General features: G+C 37.4%; 1 protein-coding gene across 1 annotated transcript in view; it reads right to left on the bottom strand.

Moving 5' to 3' along the window:
- Positions 1-14449, bottom strand: part of PROK2 (prokineticin 2) — a 17839-nt gene extending 3390 nt beyond the window's left edge. The window contains exons 1-2 of the mRNA XM_069084535.1: positions 14166-14449; positions 10047-10172 (exon numbers count right to left, since the gene is read on the bottom strand). Of these exons, the coding sequence (XP_068940636.1) occupies positions 10047-10172; positions 14166-14270 (231 nt within the window). The 5' untranslated portion in view covers positions 14271-14449. The remainder of the gene's footprint in view (positions 1-10046; positions 10173-14165) is intronic.
- Between the last annotated feature and the right edge of the window lie 7416 nt (positions 14450-21865).

The raw sequence follows: 21865 nt of genomic DNA, 5'->3' as shown, positions 1-21865 counted from the left end.
GAGAGAGAGAGACAGAGAGACAGAGAGAGACAGAGAGAGACAGAGAGAGACAGAGACAGAGAGAGAGAGAGAGAGAGACAGAGACAGAGAGACAGAGACAGAGAGAGAGACAGAGAGAGAGATCCCCCCCTTATCTCCATGTTAAGAGGAAATGGAAAGGAGATTTTTGCTAGTTGAAAAAAAAATTTTAAAAGTCAGAAGGTGTGGGATAAGATAAGCATTAAAGGATATTTTAAAACACAATTGACTAAATGTTAATAGGCAGGAAATAACTGCTTCCAGATTGTAGGTGGATGTGGTATCCTTGAAAAAGCACTGGATATGGAGTCAGGAGAAAACTTTGTCCTCACCTCTGCTCTTTCAATGCATGTAAAGTACTTTGCAAACCTTTTGAGAGCTATGTAAATATTAGCTATTCCTCCTCCTCCTCCTCTTTCTTCTCTTCTTCCACTTCCTCCCCCGTATGTGTGACTTGAGTCAAGTCACTTTATCATTTTAAAGCTTAGTTTCCTATTCTCTAAAATGTGAATAAGACTTGTACTATCACCTTACAGAGTTGTGAAAATAAAATTAAATGAGCTATGTAAACTCCAAAGAGATGTATAACTGTAAACTATTCACATTATTTAAAAATCAGTTGTATGTGTGTATTTGGGTTTGGGGAAATTTAGAGTAAGAGTCAAAGAAGATGCAAGGAAGACAATGTATGTAACTACACCAGTTCCAACCTAACTTATTTTAAACAAACCAGTGACTGAAAAAACAGAAAATGGACAAAAGTAAAGAAGTTGATATCATCATTTACCATTTCCTTAAAAAGTTTAACTAACAAAAAGCAAACACCACAAAGGGGGGGCCTAATGAGTTAAGGAACTTGCACAATCTGCAAATATTTAGTTGTCTTCATAAGTGGAAAGATATAGTAGCCAAGGATAACACTGGTTTAGTATACAAATTTGTTTACAAAATTCTACAACCACAATGCAAAATTTATCTTACTAGTTTTTTTTTGTTCATCAGCATTGATGAATAAAATAATGAAGGCAGATGGGAATATTCAACTAAGACTGACTACAGGGTCATAAATTTAGAGGTCAAAGAGACCTTAGAGTCCATTGAGTCCAATTCCTTCATTTTCCAGATAAGGAAACTGAAGTACAGAGAAATTAGGTGATATGCTCAGGGTGACATAGTGTCTGAGAAAGGATCTCAATCTAGGTTTTCCTGACTCTAAAACCAGTAGCTTTAGAATAACAACTAGATACAATAGGAAACATACCACTGGCATTTTTGTAGTGATCTAATATAATGTAATTTAATTTCTCGTTAAGGACATCAGAGCCATCACATTTGGACTCTCTACCATCTGTGTATCTAATTTATTGTGTGAGAAAGGAAGTGGCAATAGCAGCTGGATGCAACCGAATATATACAGGAGAAATCTATGCTGAAGGGAGATCCAAAGTTAAAGCCATTTAGGGATCCAATCTTAAGAGACCTCAACAAGAAGGGACATGGAAAACAGGGGGAAAGATACAGGAAAAGAACAAGGATGGGGCTTTTAGCACAGAAAAGTGACCAAGACAATACTAACAACTATGAATCCATACGTAATTCCTGCTTTCTCATTTCTATAAAATCTTTTTGGGGGAAGTTCTCTGTACCCACTGAGGGTATAAAACCCATCTGTGCCAACAGTTGCCAAAACAACATGCCAAAACCATGTCATTTCCACAATGACAAAACTCAGTTAATCTTCATGTTTCCTCACATGGTGTACTTAGTAGATAACATCAGAGACAGATCGTTATTTCCTGAGTTCAGCTCCATTGCCCCTGCCCCCAACTTCTTGTTTCCTCTTCTGTTTCAGTCTCAATACTTAAACTTTTAGAAATGAACATCATCAAGGTTACCTGTGCATCTTCATGAACTGTTTAGAAGAAAGGTGCAATAGGAGTCTACTTTCTTATTAAATGCCTTATTCATCAAATGAGATTTGTCACAAAAGATTCTCTCACATGAATGCTATGAGGGAAATCCCTGAAGAAAAATGTGCAACAGACTGGACTTCTGGTTAACCTTTTTATTACTGAAGGTTAAATGAACACTAGCACACCAAGAAGACCCAGTGGTTGGCTAGGGGATCATGCCCCCTCCCTCTGCAAGTATCCTTTCAGGTAGGTTCCAAAACTCCACCAGGCACACAACCACTGCTAGTTTTTGTTTTTCCCCATGGAGAAACTTTCCCCCATCTACTATAAGAGTACTAAGTTGGGGAAATGGGTGTATGTGTATATATATTTGCAGAGGAAAAGTCAAGGCAATTGGGGTTAAGTGACTAGTCCAAGGTCACACAGCTATAAAGTGTGTCAAGTATCTGAACTGGATTTGAACTCAGGTCCTCCTGACTCCAGGACCAGTACTCCATTCACTGTGCCACCTAGCTGCCCTGGGTGTATATTTTTATTTTGGACATTGTATATTCTGTTGATATCTGACTTTTTCTGCACACCCTGAGCCCATGGGTTTGGGCAAATTTGCAAGGTTTTTCAACAGCTGACTCCAGAGGATCAAACTGATTTTGTCACATAATTTAAAAATTTTAAAAATAGATGATCAGGTTGCCTTATTTTGGTGGGTCCAGAAGTTAATTCCAATATATGTCCCAAATCCTCAATGACCAAAGGGAGTTCCCAGGGATAGCCACTAAATAGGTATTAAAGAAAGCAACATGACATAATGGAAACACAAAGGACCTGGGTTCAAATGCTTGCTTGGTCACTTACCATGAAACCTTGGGCAAGTCGATATCGGTTCTTTAATCTCTAAAAATGAAGAATTTTGACTAAGTGATCTCTACAATTCTTTCATGCTCTTAATCTTATGAATGGGAGAAAAGGGACGGGAATAAACATTTACATAGCACCTACTGTGTGCCAGGCATTGCGCCAAGTGCTCCACAAATATTATCCCATTTGATCTTCCCAACGGCCCTGAAAAGAAGTTCTGTTATTATTCCCATTTTACCATTGCAGAAACTGCAGCAAACAGAGTGTAAGTGACTTGTCTGGGATCACACAAGTAGTAAGCATCTGAGGCTGGATTTAAATTTAGGTCTTCTGGACTCCATACTTAGTGGTCTGCTCGCTGTATAATGCTAGAGTCTCCTGTAGCAAGCCATATGTCAGTCAAACGATTGACTGGAAGGCATAGAGAATATAAGATCACACTGTGCCTACAGCTCATTATTTTTTTTATAAATGCATTTGTCTTGGTTGCACAAGATATTGCCTTGAAGGCTCTCTTTAGGTAAGTTATCTCCCACACATACATTAAAACAGTACAAGATTCCTTCTAAGATTCAATTATGGAAATAACTTTTTCAACAATCTGCTAATTACTGAAATCAAGTGGAATGTTTCACAGGAAGACACATTTACCTAAAGGGTTCACCAGTGTCACAGAAATTGTTTGAGATAAAGTCCAAATGAAAGGATTCCTTATTGATTGGTGAGGTTCTCTAGATGTAACCATTCTCAAATGACAGTGTATAGCATATTAAGAGGTGGTCAAAAAACTAGGCAGCCTTGGGTTTAGTCTTGGTACTGACTCATATTGGCTGTGTGATACCAGGAAAATGACTTAGCTCTTCTTGTACTAGGCAACTCTCTAAGATACTAAACTGCAGAGTAGGTATCCACTCGTACAGTATTCATATAGGAAGTTACCTCACTTGGAAGTTCCCTGCACTAATGAAATCATAGATCCAGCCCCTACCACTACTATATTAATCAAAACAAGTCTTTGAAAAGTGAGAGGCCTTCATGGGGGAATCCACAGCAACAGGAAAGACTTTGGCCTAACCATTTAGGCCAATCAGAAAAGCAACAGAAGGGAAAAATCCATATTCTCCAGAATATGATCTATAGCAAATAGATTGTTGAGTTAATTCATCAATCTCTATGTCTTGGCACGTGACTCTACTGTTCAAAAATCTTCAGTACTCCTTTTTGTTTGCCAAATAAAGTTCAAACTCCTTAACCTGGCATTTGAGGCCCTCGATGACTGTCCTCCAATCTACCTTTCCAGCTCTATAATTCATTATTCTATACCACTAAGGTCCATTCAAACTGGATTATTGGTCTTACCTCATGGTCCAAATTTTTTTTTGAAGTCAGACAAAAGCGAAGTCCTCTAATTACTTATCTTTTGCACTTCCCACATTTTCTTTTATAGTATAGCAAGCAACTGACAAGGGTGGTCTATTGAGACTCAGGGGGTTACACCAATGAAGTCACAGATTCTTGGAATATTCTGGTTATTTGTGTATGCATTCTCTCCATTAACTGATGAAAGCTCCCAGAAGGAAGAGATTATATCTTATTTATCTTTGGAGCTTTGTAGAACTTATCACTGTACCCTGCAGTCATTAAATAAGTGTCTGCTAATAAATGGAAAAATAATGGAAGCTAATTCAAAAGTGATACTTGCAAGGGAAGAAAAATTTCCAATTGGAAAGTCAAGCATAATACAGAAAAACATTATGCATACAAAACTTTCAAACTGAAACTCAACCCCTTCACATAACTAAGTATAAAGGAGCTAATCTCTTATGTAACTTTTTAAATCTATAGATATTAATTTGAGCTGAATCTTATGGAACAGGAATTGGAGGTGAAGAAAAAAAGCAAGCATTCTAACATGTGGGACATTTATTGGAAATAAGAGGAGAAGAAAGATGAAATGTCACATTTGAAGAATAGGCCAGGGGGCAACTAGGCCACTATCACTGGATCATAAAATATATACAGGACAGTGAAATGCAAAAGATTGGAAATACAGGAAGGAGTCACCGTGTGAAGGCTTTGAAATGCACAATGGAGGATTTTAGATTTGATCCTAGAGGCAATAGGGGCTCATTAGAGTTTATTGAGTGGTGGAACATCATGGTACAATCTGTGTTTTAGAAAAATCCCTTGGGCAGCTGATTGGAGCATGGGCTGTAGTGGAAATAGACAAGTCAAGGCAACAATTGTTATTGCATTAGTCAAGGTATAAGGCAATAAAGGCCTGAATCAGTAGAAAGGTTGTGTGACTGGAGAGAAAGGGACCCACAGAAGAGGTGTTATGATGATAGCTTACTTGCTAGGAAATTTTGTTGTTCCTATGTGGGGTGAAGGTGAGTGAAGTATAGAGGATGGCATTGAGGCTGTGGGCCTGGGTTACTGATATGACAGGAGTGCCCTTAACTTTAATAGGAAAATTAGTAAGAGGGGAGAATTGGGGGGGGGGAGAGAATTAGGTCTGCTTTGGATGTGTTGAGTGTGAGATGCCTGTAGGATACAATTTAGGAGAGAAGTTAGGCCTGTATACACAGATACGGGAATAATCTCTATAGAGAAAACTGAACCCATGAGAGCTGATGAATTACCTAGCCACAGAATACAGAGAGAGGAGAGAGGAGAATCCAGGGAAGAGGCTTGTAGGATACCTTAGGATTGTTATGTATGACCTGGATGGAGAGCCAGCAATAGAGGTTAAGGAGTGGTCAGAGAGTAGAGACCAGTAGAAAGTAATATCATGAAAACTTAGAGAAGAGAGAGTATCCAGGAGCAGGGGATAATTTGCAGCATCAGAGGTGGCAAGGACCTTGGTAGTCTTTATCAGTAGACTGAAGTTTGCAAACAAGTGATTACCATTTTTTTGCAAGTCAGAAAATCACACTTTAACATGATAGTTCTGTAGAACCAAAGAATGACATTAAATTGGGTATCCCTGTATAGAATTCATTACAAGAATGTTACAATCTCATCTGGGAATGAGGACTATCAAATTCTATGCACTATTCTTTTTAGCTTAGTGGACATTTTTTGCTTTTAATACCAATTGTCAAAATATGAGATTATAATGAAAATTCCAATTGTAAAGTTTTAGCCTTCCAACATAAATGTCAAATGTGAAAATGTTAGTGATTAACTCATGTCTCAGGGAATAAGAAAAGAATTTATACAAATTTTACTGGATATCAATTCTTTTAAGTCTGACCCTTAATTCCATCTTTTTAAAAGCAATGACTGAAGCAAAACAGAAAGTTTGAAATTTATATAACTATAACTTTCATTTAGCTGTTTCCTGACAACCTATCCATCAATTTAAAAAAAATGTAATTTACCTTTCATATCAAAGCAGAATTTTCTCTCTCTATTTTTTTTCATTAGATAATTGTGGACATTTCATCTTAAGAGTTGCAGCTAGGGGGGTATGGTGGATAGAGTGCCAGGGCTTCAGTCAGGGAAAACCTGAGTTCAAATCCTGCCACAGACACATACTAGCTAGGTGAACCTGGGTAAGTCACTCAACCTGTTATCCTTAGTTTCCTCATTTTTAAAATGAACTGGAGAAGGAAATGACTAAATCCTTCAGTATCTTTGCCAAAAAACAAACAACAAGAAAAAATCCTAACCCAAATGGGGTCACAAAGAATCAGACATGAATGGGATGACTGAATAACAACACAACAACAAAATCTTAAGGGAAACAATGTGGTGTGGTGGATACAGGGTTGGCCTCAGAGTCAGACAGACCCAGGTTTAGATTCCGTATCTGACATATACTGGCTGTGTGTCCTTGGAGGACAAGACATTTAAACTATGCTCCAGACAGAAGCCTTGGAGATCGGCATTTAGAGATGTCTTCTTTTTAATGATGAAATCCCTTGTCTGTTCCTTCTCCCAGTCAACCCTTCAAAAACATTTTAATGGTATACTTGAATGTATTTTAAGAGCTAGATTGGAGTCAGGAAAACTGGACTGAAATCTTGCCTCTGTTACTCTAAGAAAGTTACTTGGTCTCTGAACTTCACTTACCTTAAAGGGTAATTTTCAGGGTCAAATGAAGGAATCATGGACCTGGCATCAGATGACCTGAGTCTGAATCTTGGTTCTAATACTTACTGCCTATATGACCTTTCTGATCCTCATCTGTAAAATGAGAACTACACAGCCTCTAGTCACTGTTCTACATCTAACTCAGCTAATTTGATCACACAGACATGCCAAGCATTATACAAGCATTAAAGTGTTTGAGAATGATTAGTGATTATTTTTATTCTGATAAGTTGAGTGCTCTTTAAGGTCAGTCAGTTTCCAACACTACAGGATTTCTGTTTCTTTATCTGTTAAAGGCAAATGATCTTTATAAGTTACCTTCTTCCTTTGCAGACCCTAGCTACATGTTATAATAGGTTTACTTCATTAAACATACTTTAATCTGACTGTAAATAAGACTCATAATGAAAAAAATCCGATGCACTTAGTTACTAGAACTATCAGAAAAACAAGAAGATGTATTGCTGCTTATAGAGAAAAGATGTTTATATATAAAAAAAATCTCAGAATCAGAAGGCCATCAAATGCAGCCAATAACTGAACGATATTCTCTATGATGCACCTGGTAGGTAATCATCCATTGTGGGCTTGGGGACTTACTACCTCCCAACATAGCCCATTCTTCATTTGGAGAGCTCAAAATGTTAGCACATTTTTTCCCCTAACCTCAAACCCAAATCTGCCTCCAGAGTTATAATTAGCATTACTGGCATCTGAAGTAAAGCATTGGAAAATGTCCTGTGCAAGACAAATGAAAGGCATCCACCAAGAAACATTTGAGGGGTGTGAGAGAGTTATGGTAGAGAATTGTCCTGAGGGAAGAAATGACCCCTCTGAAACTTCCACTCATAGTCTATAAGTCTGTAGTGTTTCTACTAGGGAGTCCACTATGGGATTACAGAGCAAGGTGCAGTCAGGCTGGGGTGGACCCCAACTTGGCTGAGTCCTAAGGACAAAGTAAGGGAAGAAAATGTTCCATCTGATAATTCCTTGAAACAGGAAACTATTTTTGCTAATGAGGCAGTAAACTCAGGTGTTTCTGAATGCTTTAGAAATTCCAGAACTGCTAGTTCCCTTTAAATATCAGCATTCAGGATCAATGCTCCATTGCCATGTCCTAGTTACTGCTGTTTTCATTCTACCTAATTCTTCTTTGTGGGGTCAAGCTGGACAAGTCTAACCTTTTTTCATGTGACTATCCCTTAAAAACACAAGGAGAGTTGTCATGTCTCCCCCTAAGTCTTTTCTTCTCCTTGTTAAACATTACCAGTTCCTTCAATTTATGCTTGCATGATATGATTTGAGGCCCTTCACCATCCAGGTTGTTTTCCTCTCAATATACTCCTCAGGCTATTAATGAGTATTTTAAAATGTGGTACCCAGAACTAAATACAATTCCAATCAGGTGGAGAACCTGGGACAACCAAGATCCAGGGGACTCACTTAAGGAATTACACTGTAACCACCACCTCCGAAAGTAAAATTCTCACAAACCAGTTTGACTAAATTTAATTTTTAGAATATTTTTTTTACTGTTGTTTCATGACTTTTTTCTTTTGTCTTCATTAAGTCAAAAATATTTGTGACAGTTTTTTTTTTCTAACTCTTTTCAGTTCATTGTTTGGATATCATGTCTCAGCAAATTTTGTAAAGGCTATTTGAAAGTTTGCTTATAATAATAACCCATGTAAAAAGCAGAACATTTTTCAGAGACTATTTAAATAAAAATTAAAAATTAAACCAAACTGTTCTCATCTGAACAAATGATACAAAGTTACATATGATGACTCATTTTCAATACTGCTGATTACTACCCTAACAAAATGCTAATGATGTTAGTAGAACCTTGACCTTCCTCCATTAGTTTGACATTGAAATAGATGACTAACACTTGAATCTCCTCTCTTTTTACCCAACTATTAGAGAGTGGCAATGAAGCTTGCGGGGCATAAGGGTGTGGAGGAACTATTTAACCATAACAAGAAACATATCTCAGTGAAGCTATGGAAAAGCTAAAGAGCCAACTCCATCCATGTTCAGCTGTTCATGTACAACTCCCAAGTTATATTATTTAATATAAGGCCAGAGAACTAAAAACAAGCCAACTGGTCAAAATTTATTACATTAAAATTCCCTCTGAAGAGCAGCAACATTAATTTTTCTCCGTAACCATGGAGTACAGGAAAGATGGTAAAATGCTTGGCTGTGTTACAGTTTTAAACCTTAAACCACATGTGAAAAAGCTTTCCTTTCCTTTTTGAACACAATTCAAATTGTTTTTTTTTAAATATTTGATCAAGTTTAAAATTTGAAAATAGTGTCTTCTTTTAATGACATCTACCAATTTTCTTTCTCTTTCTGCAACGAGACACATTTGAACTCTGACCAAATAATGACCAATCTTGGTCCAGAAAGGGAAAAAAAAATGATGCAATATACTTATTTCCACAGAGATGGAAATTTTCAGGTATGCATATGATGTGAGATGTGGTTGTTTAACTGCCTTTCTGTTGTAAGGGGAGGAAAGGGGAGATATTAATACATTACTTTGCATCATTGGGAAATGATTATGGTGTAAAATCAACATGTATCATTGATACATTACATTGAATGGTAGAATAAATGAACTGTTAATCAAAATTAAAATAAAAAATAAGATGTTTTTAAAACTGAGTGATATAATGAACATCCGTGATAACCTAGAAAAATGAGAGCACATTTGATTGGGCACTATGAATAAATGAATAACTTTTTTTCAGTACTTAGATAAACTTAATTTTGTAAAGAGACATATACCAAGGTAAACTATGGATTGTGTACCTAGATTAAATTTTGCCCTGTATAATTTTAGGGTGATTTCACATATAGCAAAATGTATTTCTGTTTTATTTTAATTTTTTCTCTTGAACTATGAAATACGTGGTCTAAGCTTAATTGGAATCCCCATGAAATCCTTCTTCCAAGGGATATGTCATTTACCTTATTCCCCCTTTTAGGTCTGAACCAATACATGAGTGGAACTGCCAAAAATGTCAAGTTTCAATGTTGTTCTCCAAGCTCCAATTGTGAGTCATGTTACCCAGGTCATATCTTATGGCCATTATTCATTGCCCCATCAACTATACCAATGTATGAGACCCATGGTACCCAAATACTAACTTTTCGAGTCAATGGATGACAGCTGTCTCCCACATTGCCCATCGGTGTACACATTCGGAGGCTTCTGATCCAAATACTAACAGCACAGCACATGCCACCCCCACACTGGGGATCCTTGTCACAAGCCTGAAAGTCAGAAATAAGTAGAATCAATTATACAAAGGACATTTTAATCTTTTCTTTTTTGCTTTTTGGAGGGCAAATTGGGGTTAAGTGACTTGCCCAAGGTCACGTGGCTAGTTAAGTGTTAAGTGTCTGAGGCCATATCTGAACTCAGGTCCTCCTGACTCCAGAGCTGGTGCTGAATTCACTGGGCCACCTAGCCACCACCGACATTTTACTCTTTAAAAAAATATCTAAGCATAATAGGATCAAATGGTATGAGCAGTGCAATGACTGGTGTGTGTAAATGCTTAATAAATGCTTCTTGATTTGTGATAACTTATGAGTAGGCAGCTAGGTGACAATGAATAGAGTGCTGGGCTTGGAAGTCAGAAAGGTAGTAATTCAAATCCTGCCTCTGATACTTATTAGCTATGTGACCCTAGTCAAGTCACTAATCTCTATCAGCCTCAGTTTTCCCAACTATAAAATTGGGATAATAATAGCACCCATTTCACAGGGTTATTATGAGGATCAAGTAAAATAATGTATATAAATGCTATATAATGTTGAATGTGCATGTAGATATACACACATTTGCTTATATAAGCATATATTCAATCAGATACACTGTTTCAAAAAGAACTAAACACTGTCTCTATTTTTATTAAAATCTCAAATGTAAGGATGTAAAATCAACTTTCTATTTCTAGCATTTTATGGGTGACTTGCCTTTCAAATTAAGAACTACCATATGTATTATTCTTACACCATACAAGGCCATTACCAACTATAAACTGAATAACAAGATTTTATGACTTTTAACTGCAGAATATCTTAGGCCTGAGTTTTAAAGGATTTTAAAAGTCTATAAAAGTAGTGTGAAAGGCTAGACATCCAGAAATTCACCAATATGAACTTGAGAAGTGCTCATTTTCCTCAATTTCATGCCACTTGACTTTTTGTATGTAATTATCTTAGTCCTTTAACATTTACAATTTCTCCATATAAAATAACCTTTATAGAGGCCATATCAAGACTCTTCTTTTATTAATTAGAAATAATTACTGGCCCAAGTCTGTAAATTTTAAGTAGGAAGATTTTGGTTTAGAAGAATATCTTTATTTATATAATTACCAAAATCATTCAGCTAGGAGCTATATACAATGGCAAAACCAATGGGTGCTTTCATCCTGCCCTATCTAATACATCAGATAACGAAATGTAATTGACTCTGAAATAGAATTTTAAACACCGATTCCTACAGATGCATCATCCTAATACAAAATTAAATTAAGACACAACAAAAATGACATGAAAGAATCTCAACACATCCATTAAATATGAAAAGTAGTATATTACAGTAAATCTAAAGTATGTTAAAAGATGCACTTTTGACAGTAGAGCATATGAAAGATGTACATTATATTTTTACATGTGTAATAGACCTCAAATTAAGAGCTCATCTTATATTATACTTCTACATGGGACTAAGGTAATAGCTAAGTCCCTAATTTATTTCAAATCATAGCATATATTTACCTGAAATGTCTAAAATTCTTCAAATTTCTCAGCCAATATAGTAGCCATATTTCTCAAAACAAAGGCAAACATTACATTGCTATAATGATTTGTTCTTCGAATTACCAACTTTTAAGTTCTAGTGGTTATGATGGTTATGATGTATAAAACCAAACAGATATGAGAAAATGGAAGCTTTTGTCAATTATCTGGGTGTTTGGAGTTATGATGAAAATATCCAAATATTTGACTGATATTTAACCTTTCATCTGGATGTTTAATGTCATGTATGTACAACTGTTTTTTTTTTTTTAGAAATTCATTTCCATACAAAAAAGATCTTAAATCTGTATGAAGGTACATCACTTTCTAATTATATCTATCTAAAATAAAAACATTTAATATCAGGACTATAGCTTAAAAATATGCTAAATCTTTATCCCTGAAGTTTCATCAACTTTCATCAGCAGAACAAAATTAAATTCAAATAAAGACAAAAATGCCACTGACAATTTGGATGACTGACACTGTGAAGACAACATTGTCAGATAACTGACCAACTTTTCCACTTTTCATCCAGACTTCTACTATCAGGAAAACAAAGACCTAAATTCTCCTTTGCTTATCAGTGCTACTTTAAAAAACCCCAACAATCCAGGATAATAAAATTGCTCTAAAATGTAGAACAAAGTATGAAAATCATTCATCTTATAAAAATGACAATGCTTTGCTTTATGGAACATATATTTATAAAGATGAATATGTTGGTTCTTACAATCTCTAATGTCTTCTGTTTTTGACCCACTGACATTCATTCAAATGACACACTGTAAGAGAGTTGGAATAAATAGAATGTCCCAGAAGTATAAGCTTAAAAGTATATTAAGTCTTCCGGAACACTGTATCTACTGATACTGCAACAGTATCTTTTGCTCAGGTTTTAAAAGTTTCTGTGATACAGTTAAAATTAAGTAGTAACACCTCTCGAGCTCTTAAGATCCAAAAGGGTACAAAACTTCATAAACTTAACTAACATTGACAGAGTAATTTTCTGGCTGAAAGGGAGTCAGGGGCACATTTTTATTAACAAGCAAGTAATTACTGTAGAGGATCTTCTTTTTGAAATATTGTAAATACAGAGCCATTGGAAAAAAAATTTAATCACTTGGATATGAAAGCATCTGATTTTCAAGGTACATATCATGCTCCCGTCATAAACATTTCAAAAACACAAACTATTCTGATGAGTGAAATGAGTGATTTTAATTACTTGAGTTTTTTTTAACAGGTGTAGAAAACAATTTATTAACTGAGATGAAAATTTTGAGGACTATGGTTTTGTAAATGGAAAATAGATTGTACTATTAAATTTAAACTCTGTGATGGTATTTTGTTACTTAAATTTTTCCAGTGAGATCAAAATATTTGACACAACACTGGAGGAAAAAAGTTCCACTAGTTTTTCCCTTTCAAGAAAAAAAAAAGAGGAGTTCTATCATTTTTTCTAAGTTTAAACAATATTTATGGGTTTGGCCTTTTTTGGGGAGGTAGGGAAGGGAAGAAGAAAACATTACTCCATAATTTCGCTGAAGAACTAAGTAATGGAATAGAGACTTGCGGTTTCACGTAAAGTTCTTATTATCTGCTCTGTTTTGTATATGGAAATACTCCTTTTATTCGGTGTTTGTGAAATTCTGACTTAAAAAAAATTAAGAATCAGTTAAGCAAAACCGCCGGAAAAAAAAAAAAGAAACCCAAGAATTAGGAGCCGAAGTGTCTTGTTTTCACGTTAATTTATCAAGACTTGGTAATGGAAAACATTTTCAAAGCTAACCTCAGAGAGAAGAGCGGTACCCGCAGAGAAATGTACACAAACGCTGCACATTGAGAGCAGAACAAAGTCCCAACAGCCCGTTTCGCTGCTGCTGCTGAGACTCAGGTTGGAGAGTGGATTTCTGCATTTTTAGTTGGGGGTGGGGAGGAGGTCATGAATAAGGAGCAAAAATAATGGGGGAAATGGGGAGGAAAACTGGAGCAACCAGAACTGAGAGAGAGGTTGGGAAACTCTGGGGGCAGGAGGAAAGGGGTGGCTTCCCTGCTGTGGGTATCAGACAGCGGCAGGGGTCAAGCCCGAGGACTCACCAGGGTCCCTCTCGGAGCAGACTCCGCGCAATGTCGAAACCAAAGACAGGGGTACACACCTTTCTCCCTTGTTCTTGTCTCATCCCCGTCCTTTTGAAGCCCCGCGCCCCCAAACTGCCACGAATCGCCCGGATCCAGTCCCGGCACCCGCGGACACCCGGACGGCGGCGGGATAGACGGGTTAGGAGACAGCTTTCCTTTGGCAATTGAATTTGACCGACGGCTGGACTGCCTGCAGATCCTTGTACCCCCACCCCAAGCCCAGGGTTCTAGGTGTTACCAGCTCCCTGCCCGCAGGGGTGGAGCGCGGTAGGGTGGGGCCGGGGCAGGTGTAGGGCAGCAGGCGCTTCTTACCCCAGTGATGACGGCGGTGTCTCCCGAGGACGGCAGGAGCAGCAGGAGGCCAAGCAGTAGGGGTAGCATCAGTGGAGAGGACGGAGCTCGGGGCAGGGTCCTCATGGCGCCCTCTGGAGAGCGGGGAGACAGCCGAGTCGAACCGAGGTGGCACGGACGGAGAACGCGTAGGGCGTGCCGGCTGGCGGCCAGGAGGGCACGGAGCGCTGGAGGGGGCCGGGCCAGCAGACTTCGGGAGCACGAGGTGGCAGGGCACGCCTGGACCAGCGGGGAGCGGACGGGACGTGCGCCCAGACGGCCAGGGAAGGGGCGCGCCGACGGGACCGTTGGGGCGAGTCTGGAGCGCGAGGGAGACGAGAGGCCAGGAGAAGGAGGGGCTGGGAGAGGAGGCAACTAGAAGCGCCGGCGGAGAAGGCGAGAGGCGGAGAGGAGGAGAGCCCAGCTGCCTGGGCGGCTCCCCGGAGCATCCTCCGGAGCCGAGCCGTTATAAAGAGCCCGGGGCAGCTCGGCGAGCCCCACCATGAGTCACTGCTGCGCCCGCCCGCCCGCGACGCGCGTAAAGAGGCCGTGGCTCACGCGCGCACACCCGGAGTCCAGGGACGAGGGTTGCAAACATACTCACAGGCGCAAATGCACACATGTAGTGTAGGGACGAGGGGCGCTACACACACACTTACATGTTACACGCACACAGCTGCACATAGGAGAGTAGGGACAAGGGGATGTGCACACACGGGCGCACATACAGAATCTAGGGATAAGAGCTTAACACACACACACACACACACACACACACACACACTCCAAAGACTAGACACTATTCACAGCAGACTTGCCCACATGGTCCACTTATGAGACAAATATTTCTGAGAAAACCATTACTAGAAGATTTTCTCCCCAACCTTCTGAAGCATCCATTTTCACACGATAAAACTTAGAAAAGCTAGTCTTCCCTTTCATTTCCCTCGCCCCCATCATACATACTCTTAGAGTAGATCTGTTTCTTTTCTCCTTCCTTATCTCTCTCCCCTTCCTTTCCATCCATGCCTCCTGACATTTCTTCTACCTTTCCTCTATTTTCTGATTCTCTTCTTTCCTGCATTTTAGGGTTTATTTACATGAATTTTTTTCTCATTTTAGTTTTTCCGTAACTCAGCCAAACTATGAACTTAGAGAAATACTGGTAACATTGGTTTTGTTACCACATTAATCCTCTATGACCTCATGTAGGATCAATTAGTGTAAGATTTGGAACTAGAAAGTCTTTAATTCCCCCTCCCCCCAATTTTACATATGCAAATAGGCCCAGAGAAATCAAGTGACTTGGGCTCCTAGGTTCATAGATGTAGAAGGGACCCAGGAACCTGAAGTATATATGTTGCTAGAAATTTCCCCCAGTCATTATTTCAACCTAAAATATTTGTCCTTGTCTGATCTACTGTTCCTTGACTGATCTGCCAGTCATTTGCAAACTGAACTTTGATAATACTTTCAGAATTAGAGGAAACATTCAAAGTCATCTAGCTTAACTCTTCATTTTACAGCTGAGGAAATAGGTGGGGGAGGGAGGTGAGTGAGTTAAACGATTTGCCCAAGGCCTCAAAGTTACCAGGTGGCAGAGTCCTAATTTGAACTCAGTCTCTGACTCCAAATCAATTGCTCTCTGCACACTGACAATTTCCACTCATTTTGGGGTTATCTTCTTAGTTTTCTTTCTTCTTATTTTTTTTAATTATGAAAGATAAAGATTTTAAAAGATACAGCAGAAATTCCCATCTGAGATCATTCTAAGGTTTTCATGAGTTCTTTACCTTTTTTCTTGATTAAAAAAAAAACTTTCTCATCTGAAAAGCAGTTAGTAAAGCTTCCCTTCATCACCACCTACATCATGTGTGACTGAGCAAGCATGAGAAATCTTATCTTTTTGAGTGACGTTTTTGGCTAAGCTATTTATGATAAAGAAATGTTGGCACCTGTTGCTTCTTTCATCTCTGTTGTGGATGACCAAATTAAGGACTTTACCAGGAGAGTCCATACTAAGACTTTCTCATCATCAAATATTCAAATTAAAAGTGGAAAAGCAGTCAGTTGGTTATCTGAATGTGAAACAGTTGGATGGATATTTGTATATATCATAATATTTTACTCTTCCTCCAAATGTTTTAGCATCTTGTAGATACAGCTTTAAACATGGAAAGAAAAAGGAATCTTGCAAGTTATAAAAAAAGTGTTTAAAATTGAACTCAATCAGAAAATAAATGGAAAAAGTAACAAGTGACGGAATTATGGAAGAATCTAGTTTTCCAGCTTTAGTGCCAGTACTATTGAGGAAAGGATGCAATGTAAATGTGAAAAACACTCATAACTAATTTTACCACTCCTTTAAAATAGTCTGCTTCATATTCATTATTATTGAATACTAGCTATATGATTTACTTAGTGTGGTATGCAATTATGACTAGACAAATGTCAGCTTTAAAGAGTGGCTGAATTTTTTAAAAATTACTTTAGTTAATCATAAGATTATAGATTAGAACTGGAAGGGGCCTTAGAAACCATTAAATCCACTATTGATTTTATGCATGAGTAAATTCAGGAACAGAGAGGTTAAGTGATTTGCCCAGGATTACACAGTCATTAAGTGTCTGGTTTCTGGAGTCCAGCGTTCCATCCACTATGCCACCTGCTCTAATAAATCAATGGGGAAAAAAGCTCTAAAATATTTTTAGATGAGATTATTACGTTCTGTTTCATTTTCACCTATTTTCTCACTGTCTTTTCCATCATTTTACTCCTTCAGAGTAGAAGTGGATTGAACCTCTTTTTAGAGGGAGGTTCATAATGAAGACTTTCTGAGAATATTGAAATAGCAGAAGTGGGCACTCACGGTAAGTATGGGAAATTTTATATATTTTATGGATCCAGGAGTGGAGAAGGGGAAAAAATCAGTCAGATGGCAAGAGTAATGAAACAGGGTCTGGATAAAAGCCTTTAAGATGCTGCAAGAGTGTTCTCTCTGGAAATGACAAGACTTTATAAAATAGGAACAGTTAAAGGAATCAGTGAGGATAGCTGAATAAAATAAGCCAAGTAGTAAGCATCATAATAAATTAATGAAACAGATAGTTGAGTGGAACAGTAGATAGAGGGCTAGGTCTGGAAGTCAGAAAGACCTGAGTTCAAATCTGGCTTCAGACACTTACTAGCTGTATGACCTTGCACAAATCATTTACCTTTCTGTTTACCTCAGTTTTTTCATCTGTAGAATGGTGATAAAAAAGCACCTGCCTCCCGGAGTTGTTGTCAGGATCACTTGAAATAATAATTGTGAAGTGCCCAGAACTATATATAAACCTTGACTATTATTATTATTGAAGTTATTATTAAAAATTATTATTGAATAGAGCAATGCTATAATTGGACTTATTTGATAGTGAAAGGAAGCCATATAAGAGATGCAGAAGAATTACTTAAAATTCAATTCAGGAGGTAATGCCCAGTGGAAATGTATGTTTCTGTGATCTGTAAACTTTCCTCATGATTGAGGTGACTCGATGTGGAGGAATGAAAGGAAATTTGACATAGGGTGGAGACAATCCAACTTCATCTTCTCCTTCTAGGCCTTTTTCCTGAGGTTCATGTCAATTTCAGTTTACATTAATTCATCCCATCTTGGTCTGCTTGTAGTTTTCTTTGTTTTTATGCTTTGCTCTCAGATTATCTTATTATATGTTTCTCCCCCCCCAACTCTATCACAGACTTATTGTAAGAAGTAACATGAGAGGCTGTCATTTTTTTTTGTTCTATAAACATAATAGGCTCTCTATAAATAATTAATGATTGTCTCTGACCTTTTCTTTCATTCTCTGCTGTATCTTCCATCTTCTTCCTCCTTGGCATAGATAGCTGGTGTTTATACAGCTCTGGAAGTTTTGCAAAGGACCTCATTTGGTCTTCACAGAAATCCTAGGAAGTAAGTACTTTTATTGTCACAGAGATCATTGAATGGGCATGGACTCAGACAAATTGAGACCTGGGAAAGACCTTAATTTGGAAAGGCCAAGGTCACCCCCTGCATGCTGGGCCATCACCAGTCATCTTGACATTTGTTTCCTTGACATTAGACTTTGTTGATTCTGGGGGAGATAATGAGACTGATGATTTTTCAAGCTCACATATCCAATTCATGGACAAGTCAAGACATCACTCTCATAATGCCATTGGTTCTCTGAGAATGAAGGACATACAACAGCAACAATAATTATAATATTGCCATATCGTAGATCATCTGAAAATGACCTATAGTTTGGTGGAAGTGTTTAGGTGAAGAATATGCAAGTAAGAGTTTGTCCACAGATGAGGCATTTCCAGACTTTTTAGGTCCATACCTTTAGATTTCAGTAAACTGTTAGTTGTTATTCAGTCACGTCCGACTCTTTGTGACTCTTGCACCATAGCATGCCAATACTATCCATGGGGATTTCTTGGCAAAGATACTGGAGAGATTTGTCATTTCCTTTTCCAATGGATTAAGGCAAACGGAGGTTAAATGACTTGTCCAGGGCCACACAGCTAGTATATGAGACTGGATTTGAACTCAGGTCTTCCTGACTCTGGGTCCAGCTCTCTATCCACTGAGCCACCTAGCTGCCTAAACTTCCAGTGCCCCCATTCAATAAAACAGAAAATAAATTTTAGAGTTCATCATGGATGTGCACATAAGAAAATCTTTTCCCCACCCCCATGCAATCTGAACAGAAATAAATTCTAAAGGTTAGAATCTGTATTGATTTCAACAGCATAACATATTTACTAAATCTTCCTTGTACTCCATGAAAAGCTTCATTTACCTCCAGGGGTTGTGTTGAAGAGTGCTGGATCTGGAGGCAGAAAGCTGTGAGTTTGTATCCTGCTTCAGATACTTTCTGTGTGCCTTTGGGCAAGTCACTTAATTTTTGTCTGTAATGTTTTGCTCATCTTTAAAATGGGGAAAATAATAGCATGTACTTCACTGGGTTGTTGTGAAGATCAAATGAGAGAATATATGTAAAGGGTTTTATAAACTTTAAAGTGATGTTAAGGATGATGCTAATGATCATTGCTGTTACATTCGGAACCCCCGCCCTAGAGAGATAAGACTCTATGAACAGTATTTGTATGACATTTTCTCACCAGCTTGCCCTTCATGGTTGGGACTCCACTATGAGGAACACATCTCATCCTGAAAGATTGCATACATTCTGGTACTCACTACTCATCGGAGCCATTGGTACCTTATGCCCTTCTCGTTTGAGGGCTGTGGGATGGAGCAAAGAACTCCCAAAGCCTCCAGGCCAATCATCTCTTGATTTCCCACCACTTTTTCTTTTTTGGATTTGTTGTTCATTGTGTCCAAATATTCATGACCCTTCAGAAGTTTTCTTGGCTGAGATACTGGAATGGTTTGCCATTTCCTTCTCCAGCTCATTTTACAGGTGAGGAAGCTGAGGCAGACAGGGTGAAATGACTTGCTCAGGGTCACACAGCTAGTAAGTAAGTGACTGAGACGAGATCTGAACTCAGGAAGAGGAGTCTTCCTGACTCCAGGTCTGGTGCTCTATCCACTGTGTCACATAGCTGTGCTAGAACCAGGTACCTCCTTCCCCTGTCACCCTTCTTCCCTACTCCACAGATATTTAGCTTCCTTTTCGGTGTGTCATCTGCCCCCGTTAGATTGTAAGTTCCTTGAGGGCAGGGATTGTCTTTCTTCTTCATGTTTTTATCTGCAGTGCTTGGCATATAGTGGGTGTTCAATCAATATTTATTGACTGACTCAGAAATAATCTTGTCTGCTTTTTAGAATCAGATTAATTTTCTTATTTGAAATTGGCACTATTTCCTTGTTTCAGGATATAAAATTCTATTGGGAAAAGAACTCAGGTTTTTAAAAATACTTTATGGACTTGAAGTATTTAAAACTGCTATTAAAATTAACTTAATATTAATCAATTCTACTGCATTTTTAAACTTTCAGCATTTCTTCCACTAAAATTATGCATTTTCACTGACTTTAAAATATATGAGAACATTTTCCTGACAAACCTAATAATCTCCTTTTTATATTAGAAAATGTGACATTGGCATATTTTAACTGCAATATTGGCTTAACTTCTCCCTCTTTTTTTCTATATATAAAGCACACTTTTGATAATGGTTTTTAGTAGCTGCAAAGATTTTTAAAGGGATGCCAGTTTATTTGAAAATGCACCTTTCACAATATTGCTTCATAGGAGTTGTAATAATTATAGAATCGTAGGTAGGCACCAAGATTTCATAGTTAAACTTCACTTATCTTTGCATAAATGCTTTTCATTACATAGGTAAAAGTAAATTTTGAAATTCTTTGCTTATTTTTCCACTTTGCTCACTTTATGTTATTAATAGTAGCTTTTCTTTTTCATAAACCATGATATCAGGAGTCTAGAATATCATTCCAAAGTAATAAGTGTACTTTAAATGTGACATCTAAAAGATTCCAATTGCTTTTATAATTCCAAATGAGATACCTATTTTTATCTGTTTTAATGCCATTGGCTTCTCCTTTAAAAAAGAATCATTAGACCTCAGTGTGAAAGCTAATTATCTATGTGTAGGCACTCAAACATTATTTGCCCTATTCAAGTGTTAATGTACAATAAAGTTTACGTAGTTTAAAATAATAGAACAACCTGAATTCAAGACTTATCATTCTTACAAAAATGAGCTAAATGCATGTAAAATAAGGACTCAGGAAGAACTTTTGATTCTGAAAGATTAGGCTTTTAATAACTAAAATACTGAATTTACTTAATTTTTTTTTACATTCAACATGGACCTTAGTTCCCCAAATTTTCTGTATTATATGCTTTATTCAAAAGAAAGATTGTCATGTAAATCAGCAGCATGCTTCATAATTTTATCTATGGAAATTTCTCTCAAATTATAGATCAAAATTTTTCTTGAAATAAAACAAAGCTAAGAGACCTATTGTTTGAGTCTATTATTTTGTGTAGTGAGTGGTTTCTGGACTAAAGATTTTATTTTTGGAAGGAATCTCTACACATAGGTGCATATCCACAACCCACTTAAAACATCATGTTCAAAGATTTACCAGAGTACTAAAAGGTCAAGTCATCTGTCAATGGCCACACAGCTAGTTTGTGATTTGAAGAAAGGTTCCCTAACTCTGAGACCAGCTCTCCATGTATATGCCACAGTGCCTCTGTCTAATGAAGAGTGTAATTTAAGAAATCATTTCATTTGTCATCTTACTTTGGACATAGATATTGTATTCACAGATATATATATATATATATATATATATATATATATATTCGTTATTTTGTTTTTTTTTTCACAATTTTTATCATTATGATTTTGTCTGTTGATTGGCAAGAGATAACAAAAGGCTAAATATATTTGCTTCCCCCCCGGCCATGTCTTCACATTGTAGGCAGTTACTAACTGGTATATTTTATTTGAAGTGAGAAATGTAAAATCTCATGTAAAGCCATTGATGCTAGCATTTGCCTTATTTGTGCATACCACTGTATATGCATGTATATTATGATATTCATTTTGTAATTTTATACTATGTATATGTTTATAAATATAATACTCATGCATATTATAAATACAAAGCAAAAAAAGATATAAATTCCTAATAAATACCAAGAAGAGAG

Source organism: Petaurus breviceps, unplaced genomic scaffold, assembly GCF_028583685.1.
Source record: "Petaurus breviceps papuanus isolate PSGF00001 unplaced genomic scaffold, PetGlider_PUasm1.0 174, whole genome shotgun sequence".
In the NCBI taxonomy this organism is placed as follows: domain Eukaryota; kingdom Metazoa; phylum Chordata; class Mammalia; order Diprotodontia; family Petauridae; genus Petaurus; species Petaurus breviceps.
The sequence above is the reverse complement of the archived record's forward strand: the minus strand, read 5'-3'. Positions and strand labels throughout refer to the sequence as shown.